This window comes from Natator depressus, chromosome 11 (genome assembly GCF_965152275.1).
Source record: "Natator depressus isolate rNatDep1 chromosome 11, rNatDep2.hap1, whole genome shotgun sequence".
In the NCBI taxonomy this organism is placed as follows: domain Eukaryota; kingdom Metazoa; phylum Chordata; order Testudines; family Cheloniidae; genus Natator; species Natator depressus.
Window position 1 is genome coordinate 450,295 of NC_134244.1, and position 17,695 is coordinate 467,989.

General features: G+C 60.6%; 2 protein-coding genes across 2 annotated transcripts in view; one reads left to right on the forward strand and one right to left on the reverse strand.

The window, feature by feature from the left end:
• Positions 1-1,496: 1,496 nt before the first annotated feature.
• Positions 1,497-5,775, reverse strand: INHA (inhibin subunit alpha). Its single transcript, XM_074966953.1, has 2 exons — positions 5,376-5,775; positions 1,497-2,767 (listed from the first exon to the last, which is right to left on the reverse strand). Exons 1-2 carry the CDS (start codon positions 5,620-5,622, stop codon positions 2,004-2,006), a joined length of 1,011 nt encoding a protein of 336 aa, XP_074823054.1. The 5' UTR covers positions 5,623-5,775; the 3' UTR covers positions 1,497-2,003.
• A 3,849-nt stretch (positions 5,776-9,624) lies between these two features.
• The window catches only part of OBSL1 (obscurin like cytoskeletal adaptor 1), an 82,495-nt gene continuing 74,424 nt past the window's right edge, over positions 9,625-17,695 (forward strand). Inside the window, exons 1-3 of the mRNA XM_074966954.1 lie at positions 9,625-9,971; positions 10,676-10,788; positions 12,654-13,783. Coding sequence (XP_074823055.1) covers positions 12,727-13,783 — 1,057 coding nt within the window. The 5' untranslated portion in view covers positions 9,625-9,971; positions 10,676-10,788; positions 12,654-12,726. The remainder of the gene's footprint in view (positions 9,972-10,675; positions 10,789-12,653; positions 13,784-17,695) is intronic.

Sequence of the window (17,695 nt, forward strand, 5' to 3'; positions counted from 1 at the left end):
TGGGGAAGGAGCAAAGTGAATCCTGGTCCGCCCTGCGGCTGGATGGGAACCTGGGCCATGTGGAGGAGAAAGGCCCTGTCTTCTCCCCCCCCCCCCCCCCCGCCCGCTCCCGAGGCAGCCAGTCCCCCGTCCCGGGGCTCTATTGGCGTGAGTGCCAGCTCCAGAGCTGAGCTGAGAGTCTCTGGTCTCCATACAGAGTGTCTCCTATTTCAGCCAGCTCTGGTGACCCCTCGTCCCCTGCAAGCGCTGCGTGCCAGACTGGGCCCAATGTTCAGCCCTTGGGCTGTGTCTGGCTGCTTGGCCGCCTCGTGCCATCATGTCAGGCGGTGATTGGCAGGTGAGAGACCTCCCCCATGCAATCGGCGGAGGTGCAGTGAGTTGGGAACCAGGAGATAGAAGTTCTGGTTTCATCTTTCCTGTGCTCCTCACAACTCCCTCCTGTGTGAGGCCTTGCACCCCATCTGGAGCAGGGAACCCAGTATTGGTAAAATAGGGGCACAAGGTCACTTCTGGCCTAATTCTGACGAGAACATGGCTCTCGATTATGGCAAACGCATCTCCATCACTTGGCACATCCAGCCTGAAGGACAGTGTGGCCAGATCGCTCTGTCTGACCACTACAGCTGTGACCCCTGCTAAGCCCTCCCAGGTCCAGAGAACCTGGTCCCTCATCACTGGTATCCTACTGCGAGCTGGCAAATAGCTGTAACCTGCTGGCAAAGTGCGCACGCTGGGCTGGTCGCCAGGTACTCCCGTGTGCCAAGCTGGCCCTGGTCTGTGCTGGTGCTCTGATGGTGGAGTTCAAGTCCTGCCAGTTACACCCTGAGGGGAATTTTAGGGTTGCATGTGATCAGAATTTGCATTTCCACTCCCTTGAAACAAGGATTTATTTAATTTACCCTGTGAGAAAACCACCTTTATAGCAGCCTGCCCCCCAGGCCGGGTGCCCCCCAGCCCTTCGCTTGCTGGTGCAGGTGGAGGCTGCATGTCCCAGCCCCTGTACTCTGCCCCCTGTCCCAGCCTGGTCAGGCCAGGTAGCGGCAGCTGTCCCCTCTGAGCCAGGGCTAGTGCTTGCTCCTGCTTTCCCATGGGTTGCAGGGAGAGATTATTCCCTTGTTATTTCCAAGTTTGTCAGCCAGTCTGGCAGCTGAAGCAATCCCACACGCTGAGGGGGACCAGTACTGCCCTGGGGAGTGGCCAGGTGAGGTGAGCAGCCTGGGGTCTATCTGAGGAGTGGCCCTGCAGGGCAGAGGCTCTGCTAGGGCTCAGTTCCCTTAGCCCCAGTCTTGTGATTTCCTGAGGGGTAAACTCCCTTCCTGCTACACATGGCTGGGCACCACCCCACAGCTGCCATCAGGCTGAGCAATATCCTGCTGGTCCCGGTGCTCAGCGCCTCCCTCCCTCCCCTGCCTCTGGCTGGGGCATTCAGAGCCTTGGCCAGTCCTCCCTGCTCAGTCCTCAGCCATGGGGCGGGGCGGGGTGGGGTGACCGAGGGGGAGGAGCGTGGCAGGGTATTGGGGTAATGAAGGTTCCTCTGCCAAGGCACCGAGGGAGCAGCCTGGGATGGGGGTGGGGGGGTGTCTCAGTTGTGCAGCTGCAGGGACTGACCCCAGAGCAGGTTTGGCGAGTTGAACCGCATGCTTCCCTTTGCCCCAGCTGGGACCTGGCTGGCTCCTTGACTCCAGGGGCTGCCAAGGGGGGGCTGTAGGGAAGCTCCAGCCTGAACTCTGGCTCACAAACCCCTTGTCTGCTCTGGGATGGGCAGATCCTTTGGGCAGGGGGTTGTGAGCCCACTGGGTTCGCTGAATGCAATGACCCCCCCACCCCTGGAGCTGGCATCAATGACCTGCTAGCCCTGGTTGAGGGAACCTGGCTCCGTCACGCTGGGTCATCCCAATGCCGCATGGCAGGAAAACAGCCCCTGTCTCAGGGAGCCAGGCGTGGGGCTGGGGAGGCGGGGAGCTCCCGGGAGAATCGGGCCGGCTGCGGCAGAGCCCAGTGCCCTAGATGCAGGCGCAGTCCTCGGTGAGGATGTTGGGCACGGTCTCGTACTTGAAGGAGTAGCCGCCGTCGGAGGTGGTGCGGACGCGCAGGGAGCGCATGGTGCTGGGCAGCGCCGCACAGCAAAGCCGGAAGCCCAGCGCGTGGCTCAGGGTGTGGGCGTCGGAGCAGCTGCCGTGGCAGTAGTGGAAGACGAAGCTGCTCGGGTGCACGATCCACTTGTCCCAGCCCAGCTCCTCGAAGGAGATGTTGAGGGCGGCCCGGTGGCAGTCAGCGTGGGCTGCGGCGTCCTCCGACGGGCGCTGCAGCAGGTTGAGGGCAGCCGGGGACCAGGGCACGGAGGCGCGGCGGGCTCTGTCCGGCCCCTTGGGCTTGGTGGTGGCCATGAGGAAGGGCATCTTGTCTGCGGCGGCCGTGCAGGGGCAGCCCGGGCAGCGCACCAGCAGCACAAAGAGCTGCCGGGAGACGTAACGCAGGAAGGGCGCCGCGAAGTGAAAGACCGTCCACTGCTCGGCGGCCTGCACCACGGTGGCTGCCACGGTGACCCGGCCCTGCCCCGACAGGACGAGCACGTCGGCCCCCCCCGCTGAGCGGTTGGCCGCAGCTGACGAGCCGGGGGGCACGACGACGACAGGGCCTGTGTGGAACCAGAGCTGGGTGGACGTCACCACGCGGCTCAGGGTGTGAGCCGAAGGCTGGAAGAGGTAGGTGAAAACACTCTCGTCCTCCGGGAGCTCGTCCGGCTGGGGCGGCTCACACGGCACATCTGCAAACGGGCAGCAAGGGTCAGCAGAGCAGCCGGGAGTCCCGAGGCCTGGGCCTGCCCAGCGTGCCCCCCTACAGGAGGTGCCTGCAGGGAGTGGGGGGAACGTGGGAACCAGGAGCCAGGGCTCTTGGCTACACCAAGCCAGGCTTCGGAACAGCAGGTCAGGAATTTGGGTCTGCAGCATTAACCCTTGAGTTCAGGAGGGACTCGGTGGGACCGCTGGGGGTCAGGATGGAGGGGCACCAGCAGAGATGCGTGAGGGGAGCCCAGCCAGGGCTGGGATAGCAGGGAGCTGTGGCTTGGGACTGAGGGGTACTGGCAGAATGGGGGGAACCTGGGCTGGGCTGGCAGGGGCCTGCGGGGCATCAGCAGAGGTAGGTGTGTGTGTGTGTGTGTGTTGAGGGGGAGGGCAGGGAGCTTTGCTACCTGGCCCATTGGGCCTCTGGCAGCTCCAGGCACCAATCTCAGTTACACCTGGCGCCAAGCGTCTCACATTTCCCCAGAGCTGGATGCCCTGTCCCAGGGGAGGTGCCTGGCAGGACAAGAAGGGCCTGACTCCTCATGTCAGACAGGAGCAACTGCATGGCTCGGTGTGACTCGGGATCTCATAGGGGCAGGGGCCAGACACCTTTGCTGTGCCCCCTCTGCAGTGTGGCCTGGGGCAGAGCTCGCTCGGACCTGGGGTCACACCCGCGCGGCCCAGGGCTGAAGGGGGACAAGGCACCAGCCGCTTACAGGCACAGCCTGGTTTCCAAAAGCAGCTCTGAGCTATGGGGCTGTGCGCTCCAGGACACCGGCCCCAGGGCAGAGGGGAGACTTTCCTGGAGACTCCGGCCCCACCACTGCACCAGCCTTGCCCCCCACCCATATCCGTCCCTGCTGGAACACGTGCCTAGAGAACCAGCAGCCGGACGTGCAGGCCACAGGGCTAACTGCAGCAAACCCCACCCGGGAGCCCGCCTGGCTGAGTCACTTCCCCCTGCTCCCTGGGCCCAGTGCTGATCCAGCCCCTGCATCCCCCCCCAACCCCTCCTTCGATCCAGCCCTCAGCTGTCCCAGCCCTGATCCACTCACCCCTCCAGGTCCTTTTAGCTCCTCTGCTGCCCCCCACTTCCCAGACCACTTCCAGCCCAGTCAGGCCCCCACAAGTCCTCCCCCAGCCAGCTCCCTGCCTTTGTTCCCCCCACCTCCACTCCACCCCCTTACTCCCCCCATCTCTGATGTAGACCCTCCAAGCTCTGCTCCAACCCCTTCCCCCACCCTCCCCAGCTCCGATCAAGCCCCACCAGGTCCAGCTTCCTGCCCCATGCAAAGCAGCCTCTCCATCTCTGGGGGCACCTAGCCTGCAACTCCATCCCCCCACACCACCTCCACATGTGCTTGGGGGCTGCTCACCCTGGCTGGAGGGGCCCCCATCCCAGGCCCCTTGGTGGAGCCTTGTGGGGGCCGGTGTGACTGTCCCATGGGCAGCGTGGTACCTACACCACGGCTTGGGCCTCCGTAAGTGGCTCTGGTTTGCCGGCGGGGAGGGGGAGCCCCCAGCTCTCCTGACCCTCATGGGGTCTTAACCCCTCCTCCCACAGGTAAAGGCTGGGGCAGATCCCCAGTAGCGCCCCCAACCCCTCCTGCTTGTCAGATGCCCTGGGAGAGAGGGGACCGGGGTTCAAATTCACCTGCAGTCACAACTTCATTTTGCAAAAAGAAAAGGAGTACTTGTGGCACCTTAGAGACTAACCAATTTATTTGAGCATGAGCTTTCGTGAGCTACAGCTCACTTTCACGAAAGCTAATGCTCAAATAAATTGGTTAGTCTCTAAGGTGCCACAAGTCCTCCTTTTCTTTTTGCGAATACAGACTAACACGGCTGTTACTCTGAAACTTCATTTTGGGGTCTCAACTGCGCCCCTGCCAGCCAAGCCACAAACCAGCACAACAGGGGATACTGAAGATCCCAGGGCTCGACGAGCAGGGCCTGTGGGTCAGGATGGTTCTCCCCACTGCCCCTGCCCAGCCCGAGCCCCCTGCTCTCCCCACTGACCCTGTAGCCTGAGCCCCCTGCTCGGGCCCACTACCCCCCATCCGTGCCCAGCCTGAGCCCCCCCCCGCTCTCCCCACTGCCCCTGACCAGCCCGAGCCCCCTGCTCTCCCCACTGCCCCCCATCTGTGCCCAGCCCGAGCCCCCCCGGCTCTCCCCACTGCCCCCGACCAGCCTGAGCCCCCAGCTCTCCCCACTGCCCCTGCCCAGCTCAAGCCCCCCCAGCTCTCCCCACTGCCCCTGCCCAGCCCAAGCCTCCCACTCTCCCCACTGCCCCAGTAGCATGAGCCCACTGCCCCCCATCCGTGCCCAGCCCGAGCCCCCCCCCGCTCTCCCCACTGCCCCCGACCAGCCCGAGCCCCCTGCTCTCCCCACTGCCCCCCATCTGTGCCCAGCCTGAGCTCTCCCCACTGCCCCTGCCCAGCTCAAGTCCCCCCAGCTCTCCCCACTGCCCCTGCCCAGCCCGAGCCCCCCGCTCTCCCCACTGCCCCAGTAGCATGAGCCCCCAGCTCTCCCCACTGCCCCCGACCAGCCCGAGCGCCCCCCGCCCTGGCTCTCCCCCCGTTCTCTCACCTGTGGTGGGGAAAAGTATCACCTGGGAGGTGTCCTCCAGCTCCTGGCCCCGGCGGTCTGGAGTCCCTGGGATGTGTCTCCTGTGCATCCCCCTGCGCTCCTGCTGGGCCCGGCTGCTGGGGCTGAGATACTCCAGGATCTGGGCCCGGAGCTTGGCCAGGACTAGCTGCCTGTCGAGCTCAGCACCCTGGCAGCCTGCAGCAGGGACAGGAGCCAGCAGGGCCAGCAACAGGTGCAGCAGCCACATGGCTCTGGCACGCGCAGGGGTCTCAGTCGCGAGCGTCTATCTGCACGGCCAGCGCCGCTCGCTGGGCCCTCCTGGCTGGGCTCTGCCTGGGCACGGTGGCATTGAGACGTATCTGACACTGACGCAAACGTCTGCTAGCCGTGAATATTATCTCTGGGTGATGGAAACAGCGAGACGTCTGGAATGCAAGGACTGCAAGGACAACGGAGGGCAGGGGGACGCAGCCCCGGGCAGGGGGAGGTCACGGTGCCCTGGGTGCAGGGCACGAGGATGGTGCAGCCTGGGGTATGGAGCCCAGTCTAGGGGGTGGTTGGGGGGGGAGTGAAGGTACCACCAGGGAGCTGCAAAGACAGCATCAAGCTGCCCACCCCGTCCTGTGCCAAGGACTGCTGAGTGACAGCCCAGACACTGTGCCTGTTTTTAGTGCTTCTGCTTGTAACAAGTCTGCCGGGTGTGCCCGCCTGTCACCAGCGCCTGGCTCTGCAGCCCGCCTGACACCGCCTCCGGGTGTGCCCGCCTGTCACCAGCGCCTGGCTCTGCAGCCCGCCTGACACCGCCTCCGGGTGTGCCCGCCTGTCACCAGCGCCTGGCTCTGCAGCCCGCCTGACACCGCCTCCGGGTGTGCCCGCCTGTCACCAGCGCCTGGCTCTGCAGCCCGCCTGACACTACTGCTCTTAGCACCCCTGGTACACAGCGGGGCCAGCTGTACCAATGACCCTGCTGCTGCGGGGGCCACCGGCGGGGCCGGGTGGCGCCTGACTGGTGTGCTGTTGTCTCTTTGCAGCGAGGGGAACTGGCCTGGTTCCGCTCAGCAGCTGTCACTGCTGGGGTTCCTGGACAAAGAGGGTTTGTTTCTTGGGTTTCCACTGGAGTTTGGCCAGGGGCGGGCAAGCAGAGCGGTTGCCCTGGGCACCGGCTGACAAGGCCATCACATTGCTCGACTGGGCCCGTTTGCCTTTCTAAAATATGATTTAATTTTTGTTACTGTTTTTTTAATGGCTTATCCAGTTTGTGGGGTCGGGGGGACGACAACACACACTGGAAATGTTTTCTAGCTAGATCAGAGCTAGCTCAGGTGGTGCCATCAGACCTCCCGACTGCAGTGCAGACATACCCTTATGGGGTTGCCAACTTTCTACTTGCACAAACCCAAACACCTTTTGCCCCGCCCCCACTCTGAGGCCCTGGCCCTTCTTTGAGGTCCTGCCCCTCTCACTCCATCCCCCCTCCCTCTGTTGCTTGCTCTCCCCACCCTCACTCACTCACTCATTTTCATCAGGCTGGGGCAGGGGGTTGGGTGTGGGAGGGGATGAGGGCTCTGGCTTGGGGTGCAGGCTCTGGGGTGGAGCCAGGGATGAGGGGTTTGGGGTGCAGGAGGGGGCTCTGGGCTGGAGGGTGGAGCCAAGGGGTTTGGAGTATGGGAGGGGGCTCCAGGCTGAGGCAGGGGGTTGGGGTGTGGGAGGGGTACAGGCTCTGGGCTGGGGGTGCGAGTTCCAGGGTGGGGCCAGAAATGAGAGGTTCAGAGTGCAGGAGGGGGCTCCAGACTGGGGCAGGCGGTTGGGGTGCAGGGGTGGTGAGGGCTCTGGCTGGGGGTGCGGGCGGTGGTATGGGGCCAGGGATGAGGGATTTAGGGTGCAGAAGGGGGCTCTGTGCTGGGATTGAGGGGTTCAGAGGGCAGGAGAGGGATCAGGGCTGGGGCAGGAGGTTGGGGCACAGGAGGGGTTGGGGTGCTCTGGGCGGTGCTTACCTCAGGCAGCTCCCAGAAGCAGTAGCGTGTCCCTTCTTCGGGTCCTACGCAGAGGCACGGCCACACAGCCCTGTGCGCTGCCCCGTCTGCAGACGCCACCCCTGAAGCTCCCATTGGCCGTGGTTCCCAGCCAATGGGAGCTGCGGAGTGGCGCTTGGGGCGGGGCAGCGTGTGGAGCCCCCTGGCTGCCCCTATGCCTAGGAGCCAGAGGGGAGACATACCACTGCTTCTGGGAGCCGCGCGAAGCCACGGCAGGCAGGGAGCCTGCCTTAGCCCACTGCGCTGCTGACCAGACTTTTAACGGCTGACCGGAGCCGCTAGCGTCCCTTTTCACCGGGCGTTCCGGTCGAACACCGGAGACCTGGCAACCCTAACCCTGTACACTTTACAGTAAGCAATGACAGAGCCTGCCCCTGCCCCACCATCTCCTACTCACCCGTGTGTCGCGGTGAAGGCCTTCCCTATCAGCCTCGGGAATGAGTTTGATTCCCCATAGTTTAAATTCCAGGGTATTACTAATGAAGAGGTCTCTTGGGTTTTGGTTCTGTTTCTCTCCCTCTGTGTGAAACTTGCAAGCTGCTAATTGCGTTAGTACATTCTAAGACAGAGTCTGCTCTCAAAGCAATTCTTTGTAACAACAACTACTCACACAGAGAGAGACTCAAAGCAATACTCTGTAACAACAGGTTTCATAGTAAATTTGTTAGTCTCTAAGGTGTCACAAGTACTCCTTTTCTTTCTGTAACAACAGAAACAGCACCCAGAGACTCCCCGCCCTTTTGTTGTATTCATCTTGCTTTCTTAACTCCAAGGAGAGACTGCTGAATTGGAATTAATTTGCAAACTGGATACAATTAACTTAGGCTTGAATAGAGACTGGGAGTGGATGGGTCATTACACAAAGTAAAACTATTCCCCCATGTTTATTCCCCCACCCCACCCCCCACTGTTCCTCAGACGTTCTTGTCAACTGCTGGAAATGGCCCACCTTGATTATCACTACAAAAGGTTTTCTCCCCCCCCCCTGCCCTCCCCAGCTCTCCTGCTGGTAATAGCTCATCTTAAGTGATCACTCTCCTTACAGTGTGCATGATAACACCCATTTTTTCATGTTCTCTGTGTATGTAAATCTCCTCACTGTATTTCCCACTGAATGCATCCGATGAAGTGAGCTGTAGCTCACGGAAGCTTATGCTCAAATAAATTGGTTAGTCTCTAAGGTGCCACGAGTCCTCCTGTTCTTTTTGCGAATACAGACTAACACGGCTGCTACTCTGAAACCTTTGTTAACAATAATGATTAAAATAGAGATAGAGGATGTATGCGGATGGATGCTTGGTGTGGATAACAACTGAATGATCAGGGAGGTGCCAGCCTAAGAATCCAGTGTCCATCGGCTGAAGAAGGCGTCAAGTGGAAATAACCGGAGGACCCCCGGAGGGCAGACTGGAATCCACCCAACAGCCTCAAGAATGGGAGAACCAAAGGACAAGATAACATCTGGCAGCACGGAGCCGTCAGGAATGTGCCATCTGCTGATGGATTCAGCAACAGCATGATGAAGCCATTCCCACAGACTGGCATAGGAAGAAATTTCTATAAAAATGGACTCTAGAAAGTGAGAACTTTGGGGTCTGATTCTGCAAACCAACTTCCAGGAGCGTCAGATGAGCATCTGACAAGGCCCTGCTCCCTCCTCATGTCCAGGCCACCTGGCCAGTGGCTTGGCATGAGCAACTCTAAGGCTGGTAACTATGATAACAACCTTGCAGAACCGTGTGTGTGTGTGTGTATGAATGAATGTGTGAATAAATATGAAATTGAATGGAATGTTATAGCTATAACTAACTGCTTACTAGGAGTCTTTCTGTAGTCACAATAAATGTGGCATTTTGCCTTTTCCCCTTTAATAAGATCCTGCTGGTTTTTATTTTATTGGTATAACAATTCCTGGCTTCCTGGCTGCTTGATAGCAGGGAGCTGCTGGCCTCTGGTCACTGAGCACCCTGTCTAGTGTGTGCAGCGTGGTGTCACTGGAGGCTGTGCTGACACCCAAGGGTCCTGAGCAGGGTCTGTCCTGGGCGGTGCTGAGCTGTGTGCCCCGAGGAGAGCGGCAAGGCAGGGCCTGGCTGGGGCCGAGGGCTGCACTCCTGCTGGGGCGCTATAGATAGCTGGCCCTGCCCAGCCCCGCGTTATCAGCCCTGCGTGTCATCGGAGGGTATTTTTGGGGACAGCAGCTGCAGGCATTTGTAACATTTGGTCCCTACATGTTGACACCCTGGAGCTGTGCCGGCAGAGGTAGTGGGAGCAGGGTGACGGACGTGGGGACAGGGAAGCAGTGGAGCAAGGTGCGTGTGTGCCCGGAGGAGGTGCCAGGGCACAGCTGGGCTGGCGTGCAGGTGTGGGGCGCAGTGACAGGACAACGAGGAGCAGAGTTGGACGGACGGATGGAGCGTGTGTGACCGACGGAGCAGCAGCGTTGCACGGACGGACGGACGGGGAAGAGGCTCTCCGAGCGGGGAGGGCTTGCGGGCTCGTGGGTTGAGCCTACCTGAGGCAAAGGTGGTTCCGGCCCCGCTGGCCTGGTTCTGTGCCTGGCACCGTAAGTATCTCGGCTGCCTGCTCTGCCAGCCGCAAGGAACCTGCGGGGAATTCACAGGCCTCGTGGGGGATGCCCCTCCCCAGGTTCCCGTGATGGATGTGGGGTGAGGGTCTAGGTCAGGGCACGGGGGCCCATGGGTCTTAGCCCTGCATGAGGGGCTATGTGCAGGGCCGCCCTATGAGTCTGAGAGCAGCAGAGGGGCCCGTTGGAGCTGGGTCCTGGGTCCACCCAGTGTGATCCTGACGCCAGTCACAATTTACTGCCTGGCAGCCATGGGGGAACCTCTGCACCTCCTCCTCCCAGCGGGAGCCCTCCATGCCGCAGCCCAGGAGGGGCTGTGTCTGCCCTCCCCCACACCGGAGCCCTGCCTGCCCCTCTCCCCGTTGGAGCCCTGCCGGCCCCAGTGCCAGCGGGGGGGGCTGCCTGCCCCTCTCCCCGTTGGAGCCCTGCCAGCCCCAGTGCCAGCGGGGGGCTGCCTGCCTCTCCCCCCGTTGGAGCCCTGCCGGACCCAGTGCCAGCAGGGGGGCTGCCTGCCCCTCTCCCTGTTGGACCCCTGCCGGCCCCAGTGCCAGCGGGGGGCTGCCTGCCCCTCTCCCCGTTGGACCCCTGCCTGCCCCAGTGCCAGCGGGGGGCTGCCTGTTCTTCCCACCGGAGGGGTTCATTCTGCTGCCCACTCACAGTGTGACCCCCTCTCTCCCCTGCAGGCCCCTCAGCTGCCCGGTGCCGCTCTGTCCCCGGGGCCCACGGGGGGATCGGGCACCTGGTCTGCCAGTCCGGCTTCAGGGAGTGTCGCCCCAGGCGCCTGCTCGGTGGGTCGGTAAGTGGAGTGGGCCCATCTGGCAGGGAGATCAGGCTGCCCATGGCCACCTCCCGCCAGCCTGGATTCTGCTGCCCGGAGTGACAGCCCCTTATCAGCCCCTTGGGTGAGCCAGGCCAGATGCTCCAGGAATGCAGCCCCACCCCATATGATCTTGCAGGAATGGAGGGGAAGGAGCCAGTGGTTCCCTGTCCTATTGCATCGCTGCCCCCTTGTCCCCATCACCCCCTCTGCCCCACACCCCCACAGGGAGCTGCCTCAGCCCCCTCCCCCCTCTGCCCCACAAATCCAGCAGCGAGCTGCCTCTGCCCCAAAACTCCTCTCTGCCCTACACACCCACAGGGAGCTGCCTCAGCCCCACACCCAGCAGGGAGCTGCCTCTGCCCCTCAGCCCCTCTGTCCCACACCCAGCATGGAGCTGCCTTTGCCCGTTACCTGCTCTGCCCCACCCAAGAAGGGAGCTTCTCTGCTCCCCTCTGCCCCACAGGCCCAGGAAGGGGGGTCTCTGCCCCTCCTGCCTCTCTGCCCCACAGGCCCAGGAGGGCTTCTCTGTCCCGCTGTCTCCTGTGGGGGAGGGAAGGCCGGGGCCCGGTGGTATTTGTTTCATTTCAGCGCTGGGCTGGTGGCGGGGGCTCCAGCCTGGCTTTGCCGGGGACCCAGGGCAGACGAGTCGGGGCAGGTTGGCTCTGGGCTCCCCAAGGGCCGAGACTGCCAGTGAAGGGGGCTGGCTCGTGCCATAGTGCTGGGATGTGGACACCTGTGCCACAGGACCTTGGATGGGCTCCCCCTCCTCCCCCTGCTGCATCCCACCCCCGAATCAAGTCACACGCGGGAAGGAGGCCACCAAACGGGAGCCCGAGGAAAAACATTGGTCGCTGCCAACCGGCCGGACTGGGACTGGTGCCCTCGAGGGGACAGGCTCAGGGCACCATTCCCCACCCCCGGAGCCAGCCAGTACCCTGCCCGGGGGCCAGATCAGAGCGGTTGTCCCCGAGAGGGGGTCCTGTGTCCCACTCCTTGAGCCAGCCTGGCATCAGCGGATTTGCCTGCATGTCGGTTTCTGGCTGAGCTGGCTTTCAGCAGTGACGCAGTCTTGGGGCACACAGCCCTGTGAGGCCCAGGAGGGTAGAGGCAGGCTCTGGGTGCCAGGTTTAGGACCTGCAGGGTACAGGAGACCTAGGGGGCCTTTGGGAGAGGGGGAGAGATGATGGATGTGCCATTGCACAGGCTCCTGGGGCGTCCCTGCCACCGCCTGGGCCAGGCCTGTCCGAGCCACCGCAGGGCTGCTTGGCTTGGTGCCCGAGGCTGGCACTGGCTGATAAGAGCCCCGGCAGCGTGGACCGGTTGTGTTCGCGCCATCAGGGGATCCAGGAAGTGAGCGGAGTCTTCCGGGGGTGAGGGCCCAGTGAGACCGAAATAACTGTCTAACAATAGGCGCGAGCTGGCGGCCTGCAGGGAAACCTGATGCACTGGGGCCGGGGTGGAATCCAGGGGGCTGGGGACTAAACATGTCCAGGGCCCACCTGTCTGCGGGCGACCGCCGTCTTTTGGCCGAAGGACTTGGCACAAGATTCTTCTGAACTTCCAGCTCCCAAAGGTCTGGGCAGCTGCTTTGCCTGGCCAGGGGCCTGCACCCCACATGGCCCTGGGCTGAGGGGTCCAGGGGGCTCTGCTTTGAAAGAGGCAGGCCACAGAGCTGCTTCTCCATTGGGCTGACCCTGCCGTGGCCTTGCTGAGGGGAGGCTGGCTCCCTGAGGGAGTGCCATGAGGCCCTCTCTCCATACATTGGAATTCCTCTGCTTGCCCCATAGCCTTCTCCCGCAGCTGAGTTGGAATCCGAGCGCTCTGTCTGTCTGTCCCTCCAGGTGTCTGGGCCCAGCTGCTGTCTTGGCTGAGCCCCTGGTGTGGGTCCCCGCAGTGCCCCAGCTGAGTCCTGAGATGGATGTGTTTGGCGGGGCCCCCCGATTCCTTGCCTACCCCCGCACTTTCACAGTGCAGAGTGGTGCCGATGCCATCCTGAAGTGCCAGATCGCGGGCGACCCAAGCCCCAGCATCATCTGGGAGAAGGACAAATCCCCGATCGCGCTGCTGGGCCGCTTCCAGGTTGAGGCCGAGGGGAACGTGTACAGCCTGTCGATTTCCCAGGTGACCCCAGAGGACAGCGGGCAGTATATCTGCAAGGCCAAGAACACCATCGGGGAGACCTACGCTGCTGCCACACTCAAGGTGGAGGCGGGGGAGCTGCAGCAGGAGGGAGACCCTGAGGATGTGCCCCCCGCCTTTCTGAGCAAGCCCCTGTCCTGGCAGGTCTGCAGGGGGGAGGATGTGGTGTTCACCTGCAGGGTCTCGGGGCAGCCTTGCCCTATGCTGCAGTGGGAGAAGGATGGGCGCCAGCTGTCGGATCTCTTTGAGAGCAGCCATTTCTCCGTGGGGAGGGAGCCTGAAGACTTGCATTTCCTGAAGATCTTTAGCGCCCGGCCCCCAGACGGAGGGGTCTATGTGTGCCGGGCACAGAACCGCTCAGGGGAGGCCCTGGCAGCAGCTGTGCTCCTGGTTGACCCCATGGCTCGTGGGCTGCCAGACGGCCCCTTCCTGGGCTCCCCCAGGAACTGCTGGCCCCTGAGCCATTTCAGTAAGCAGCCGGATCAGCACGGTGACAGGAGACACTGCCATGGGCAGCGCTCCGCACCCTGGCCGGCCCGGCCCAATGGCGAGGTGCCTCCCAGCGCACCCAAAGCCAAGGCGTTTGCTGTGAGCGAGGGGAAGCACGCCAAGTTCCGGTGCCACGTGACGGGCAAGCCGAAGCCCGAGATCGTGTGGAAGAAGGACGGGAAGGTCGTTGCGCCAGACAGGAGGCACCTGGTCTATGAGGACAGGGAAGGCTACTTCATCCTGAAAGTGCTGTACTGCAAGGCCCGGGACCAGGGGCTGTACATCTGCACCGCCTCCAACACGGCTGGCCAGACCCTCAGTGCGGTGCAGCTCCATGTGAGAGGTAGGGCCCTGTGTGGGGGTGCAGAGATGCAGGGGCCTTGCCCACAGCAGGCGAGCGGGGGTCAGAGCAGGCTGCTGCTGTCCAATGGTATTAGCCCGGGTGTATGGAGGGGCAAGCCTGACTCGCTCGCGCTGGTTCCCTGATGGGCTGGGGCTACCCAGGGGGGCTGGATCAGGAGGAAGCGAAAACGGGATCCTGATTTGCCAATGGAACAATTTGCAGAGAAGCCAGGGCTCTGGGGCTGTAGGATGGGCCCTGGTGGTCTGGACTAGGTGGTGGTGGTAGTGGTGGGATCAGGATCGGGACCATGGTCCGCGTGGGGACAGGCTCTGGGAGGCCCCGTCAGTGGGCCAGGCCCACGAGGGGTCTCGCTCCTCCTCCAGGGGAAGCCACGCGGCTTCACCGTCTCCTGGGGCTGGCCCCATGGGCCTATCCCCCCACCCCCTCGAGAGCTCCGAGCAGCAAGTCTCACGGAGACAGACCCAGACGGAGACTTGTACCATCTTGGGGGGCAGCACCAAGCGTCTGCAGGGACATGCAGGCAGTGCGGGCCGACAGCTGGGTTAGTCACCTGGACCCCGCACAGGGAGCCCTTGGGGAGCCCAGAGCCCAAAGGCCTGTCCCTCTGACTGTGTCCCAGGCCAGGTGCACTGACTGCTGCCTGCAGCCCACACTTAACTCTCCCCTCCCCCCAGCCCTTTGTTCCCGAGCTGGGGGATGCTGGGAGAGGCGGGGAGTCCAGATCTCTCTGGGTCATTGTCACAGAGTCCCCGGGCGATGCTCTGGATCTGCTCCCCATAAAGCCAGGCAGGACTCTAGGGAAGTCTCCTCTCTGGGAGCAGCCTGTCTGCAGGACACACAGCTCCCCCGGCTTTACCTTCCTGGGTCTGACCTCGGAGCATTCAGCGTCCTCTGCCCCTCCGTGCGCTTCCCCCAGCGAGTCCGCCCAGGCGGGGTCCTGGGGGGGCCAGAGGGTCCTGCCCCCCAACTCCGCAGTCAGACGGGACTCTCAGCCAGCCAGTAACACAGAAGGTTTATTAGCCGACAGGAACATAGTCATAGAATCATAGAATCATAGAATATCAGGGTTGGAAGGGACCCCAGAAAGTCATCTAGTCCAACCCCCTGCTCGAAGCAGGACCAATTCCCAGTTAAATCATCCCAGCCAGGGCTTTGTCAAGCCTGACCTTAAAAACCTCTAAGGAAGGAGATTCTACCACCTCCCTAGGTAACGCATTCCAGTGTTTCACCACCCTCTTAGTGAAAAAGTTTTTCCTAATATCCAATCTAAACCTCCCCCATTGCAACTTGAGACCATTACTCCTCGTTCTGTCATCTGCTACCATTGAGAACAGTCTAGAGCCATCCTCTTTGGAACCCCCTTTCAGGTAGTTGAAAGCAGCTATCAAATCCCCCCTCATTCTTCTCTTCTGCAGACTAAACAATCCCAGCTCCCTCAGCCTCTCCTCATAAGTCATGTGCTCTAGACCCCTAATCATTTTTGTTGCCCTTCGCTGGACTCTCTCCAATTTATCCACATCCTTCTTGTAGTGTGGGGCCCAAAACTGGACACAGTACTCCAGATGAGGCCTCACCAGTGTCGAATAGAGGGGAACGATCACATCCCTCGATCTGCTGGCTATGCCCCTACTTATACATCCCAAAATGCCATTGGCCTTCTTGGCAACAAGGGCACACTGTTGACTCATATCCAGCTTCTCGTCCACTGTCACCCCTAGGTCCTTTTCCGCAGAACTGCTGCCTAGCCATTCGGTCCCTAGTCTGTAGCGGTGCATTGGATTCTTCCATCCTAAGTGCAGGACCCTGCACTTATCCTTATTGAACCTCATCAGATTTCTTTTGGCCCAATCCTCCAATTTGTCTAGGTCCTTCTGTATCCTATCCCTCCCCTCCAGCGTATCTACCACTCCTCCCAGTTTAGTATCATCCGCAAATTTGCTGAGAGTGCAATCCACACCATCCTCCAGATCATTTATGAAGATATTGAACAAAACCGGCCCCAGGACCGACCCCTGGGGCACTCCACTTGACACCGGCTGCCAACTAGACATGGAGCCATTTATCACTACCCGTTGAGCCCGACAATCTAGCCAGCTTTCTACCCACCTTATAGTGCATTCATCCAGCCCATACTTCTTTAACTTGCTGACAAGAATACTATGGGAGACCGTGTCAAAAGCTTTGCTAAAGTCAAGAAACAATACATCCACTGCTTTCCCTTCATCCACAGAACCAGTAATCTCATCATAAAAGGCGATTAGATTAGTCAGGCATGACCTTCCCTTGGTGAATCCATGCTGACTGTTTCTGATCACTTTCCTCTCATGTAAGTGCTTCAGGATTGATTCTTTGAGGACCTGCTCCATGATTTTTCCAGGGACTGAGGTGAGGCTGACTGGCCTGTAGTTCCCAGGATCCTCCTTCTTCCCTTTTTTAAAGATTGGCACTACATTAGCCTTTTTCCAGTCATCTGGGACTTCCCCCGTTCGCCACGAGTTTTCAAAGATAATGGCCAAGGGCTCTGCAATCACAGCCGCCAATTCCTTCAGCACTCTCGGATGTAACTCGTCCGGCCCCATGGACTTGTGCACGTCCAGCTTTTCTAAATAGTCCCTAACCACCTCTATCTCCACAGAGGGCTGGCCATCTCTTCCCCATTCTGTGATGCCCAGCGCAGCAGTCTGGGAGCTGTCCTTGTTAGTGAAAACAGAGGCAAAAAAAGCATTGAGTACATTAGCTTTTTCCACATCCTCTGTCACTAGGTTGCCTCCCTCATTCAGTAAGGGGCCCACACTTTCCTTGGCTTTCTTCTTGTTGCCAACATACCTGAAGAAACCCTTCTTGTTACTCTTGACATCTCTTGCTAGCTGCAGCTCCAGGTGCGATTTGGCCCTCCTTATATCTTTCCTACATGCCCGAGCAATATTTTTATACTCTTCCCTGGTCATATGTCCAACCTTCCACTTCTTGTAAGCTTCTTTTTTATGTTTAAGATCCGCTAGGATTTCACCATTAAGCCAAGCTGGTCGCTTGCCATGTTTACTATTCTTTCGACTCATCGGGATGGTTTGTCCCTGTAACCTCAACAGGGATTCCTTGAAATACAGCCAGCTCTCCTGGACTCCCTTCCCCTTCATGATAGTCCCCCAGGGGATCCTACCCATCTGTTCCCTGAGGGAGTCGAAGTCTGCTTTCCTGAAGTCCAGGGTCCGTATCCTGCTGCTTACCTTTCTTCCCTGCGTCAGGATCCTGAACTCAACCAACTCATGGTCACTGCCTCCCAGATTCCCATCCACTTTTGCTTCCCCCACTAATTCTACCCGGTTTGTGAGCAGCAGGTCAAGAAAAGCGCCCCCCCTAGTTGGCTCCCCTAGCACTTGCGCCAGAAAATTGTCCCCTACGCTTTCCAAAAACTTCCTGGATTGTCTATGCACCGCTGTATTGCTCTCCCAGCAGATATCAGGAAAATTAAAGTCACCCATGAGAATCAGGGCATGCGATCTAGTAGCTTCCGTGAGTTGCCGGAAGAAAGCCTCATCCACCTCATCCCCCTGGTCCGGTGGTCTATAGCAGACTCCCACCACTACATCACTCTTGTTGCACACACTTCTAAACTTAATCCAGTTTAAGTCTAACACAGAGCTTGTAGGTGCAGAGAACCGGACCCCTCAGCTGGGTCCATTTTGGGGGGCAGTGAGCCAGACAACCACGTCTGCCCTTCCCTCCATGTCTCCAGCCAGCCCCAAACTGAAACTCCCTCCAGCCCCTCCTCCTCTGGGCTTTGTCCCTTTCCTGGGCCAGGAGGTCACCTGATTCCTTTGTTCTCCAACCCTTTAGCTCTCACCTTGCAGGGGGGGAAGGGCCCAGGCCATCAGTGGCCAGGAAACAGGG

Bases quoted from the DNA above. Each gene is read 5' to 3' on its own strand.
- INHA (XM_074966953.1), bottom strand. From the start codon at position 5,622: ATGTGGCTGCTGCACCTGTTGCTGGCCCTGCTGGCTCCTGTCCCTGCT. The intron at 2,768-5,375 runs GTGAGAGAACGG...GCCCGTTTGCAG, and splicing joins GATACTTTTCCCCACCACAG to ATGTGCCGTGTGAGCCGCCC.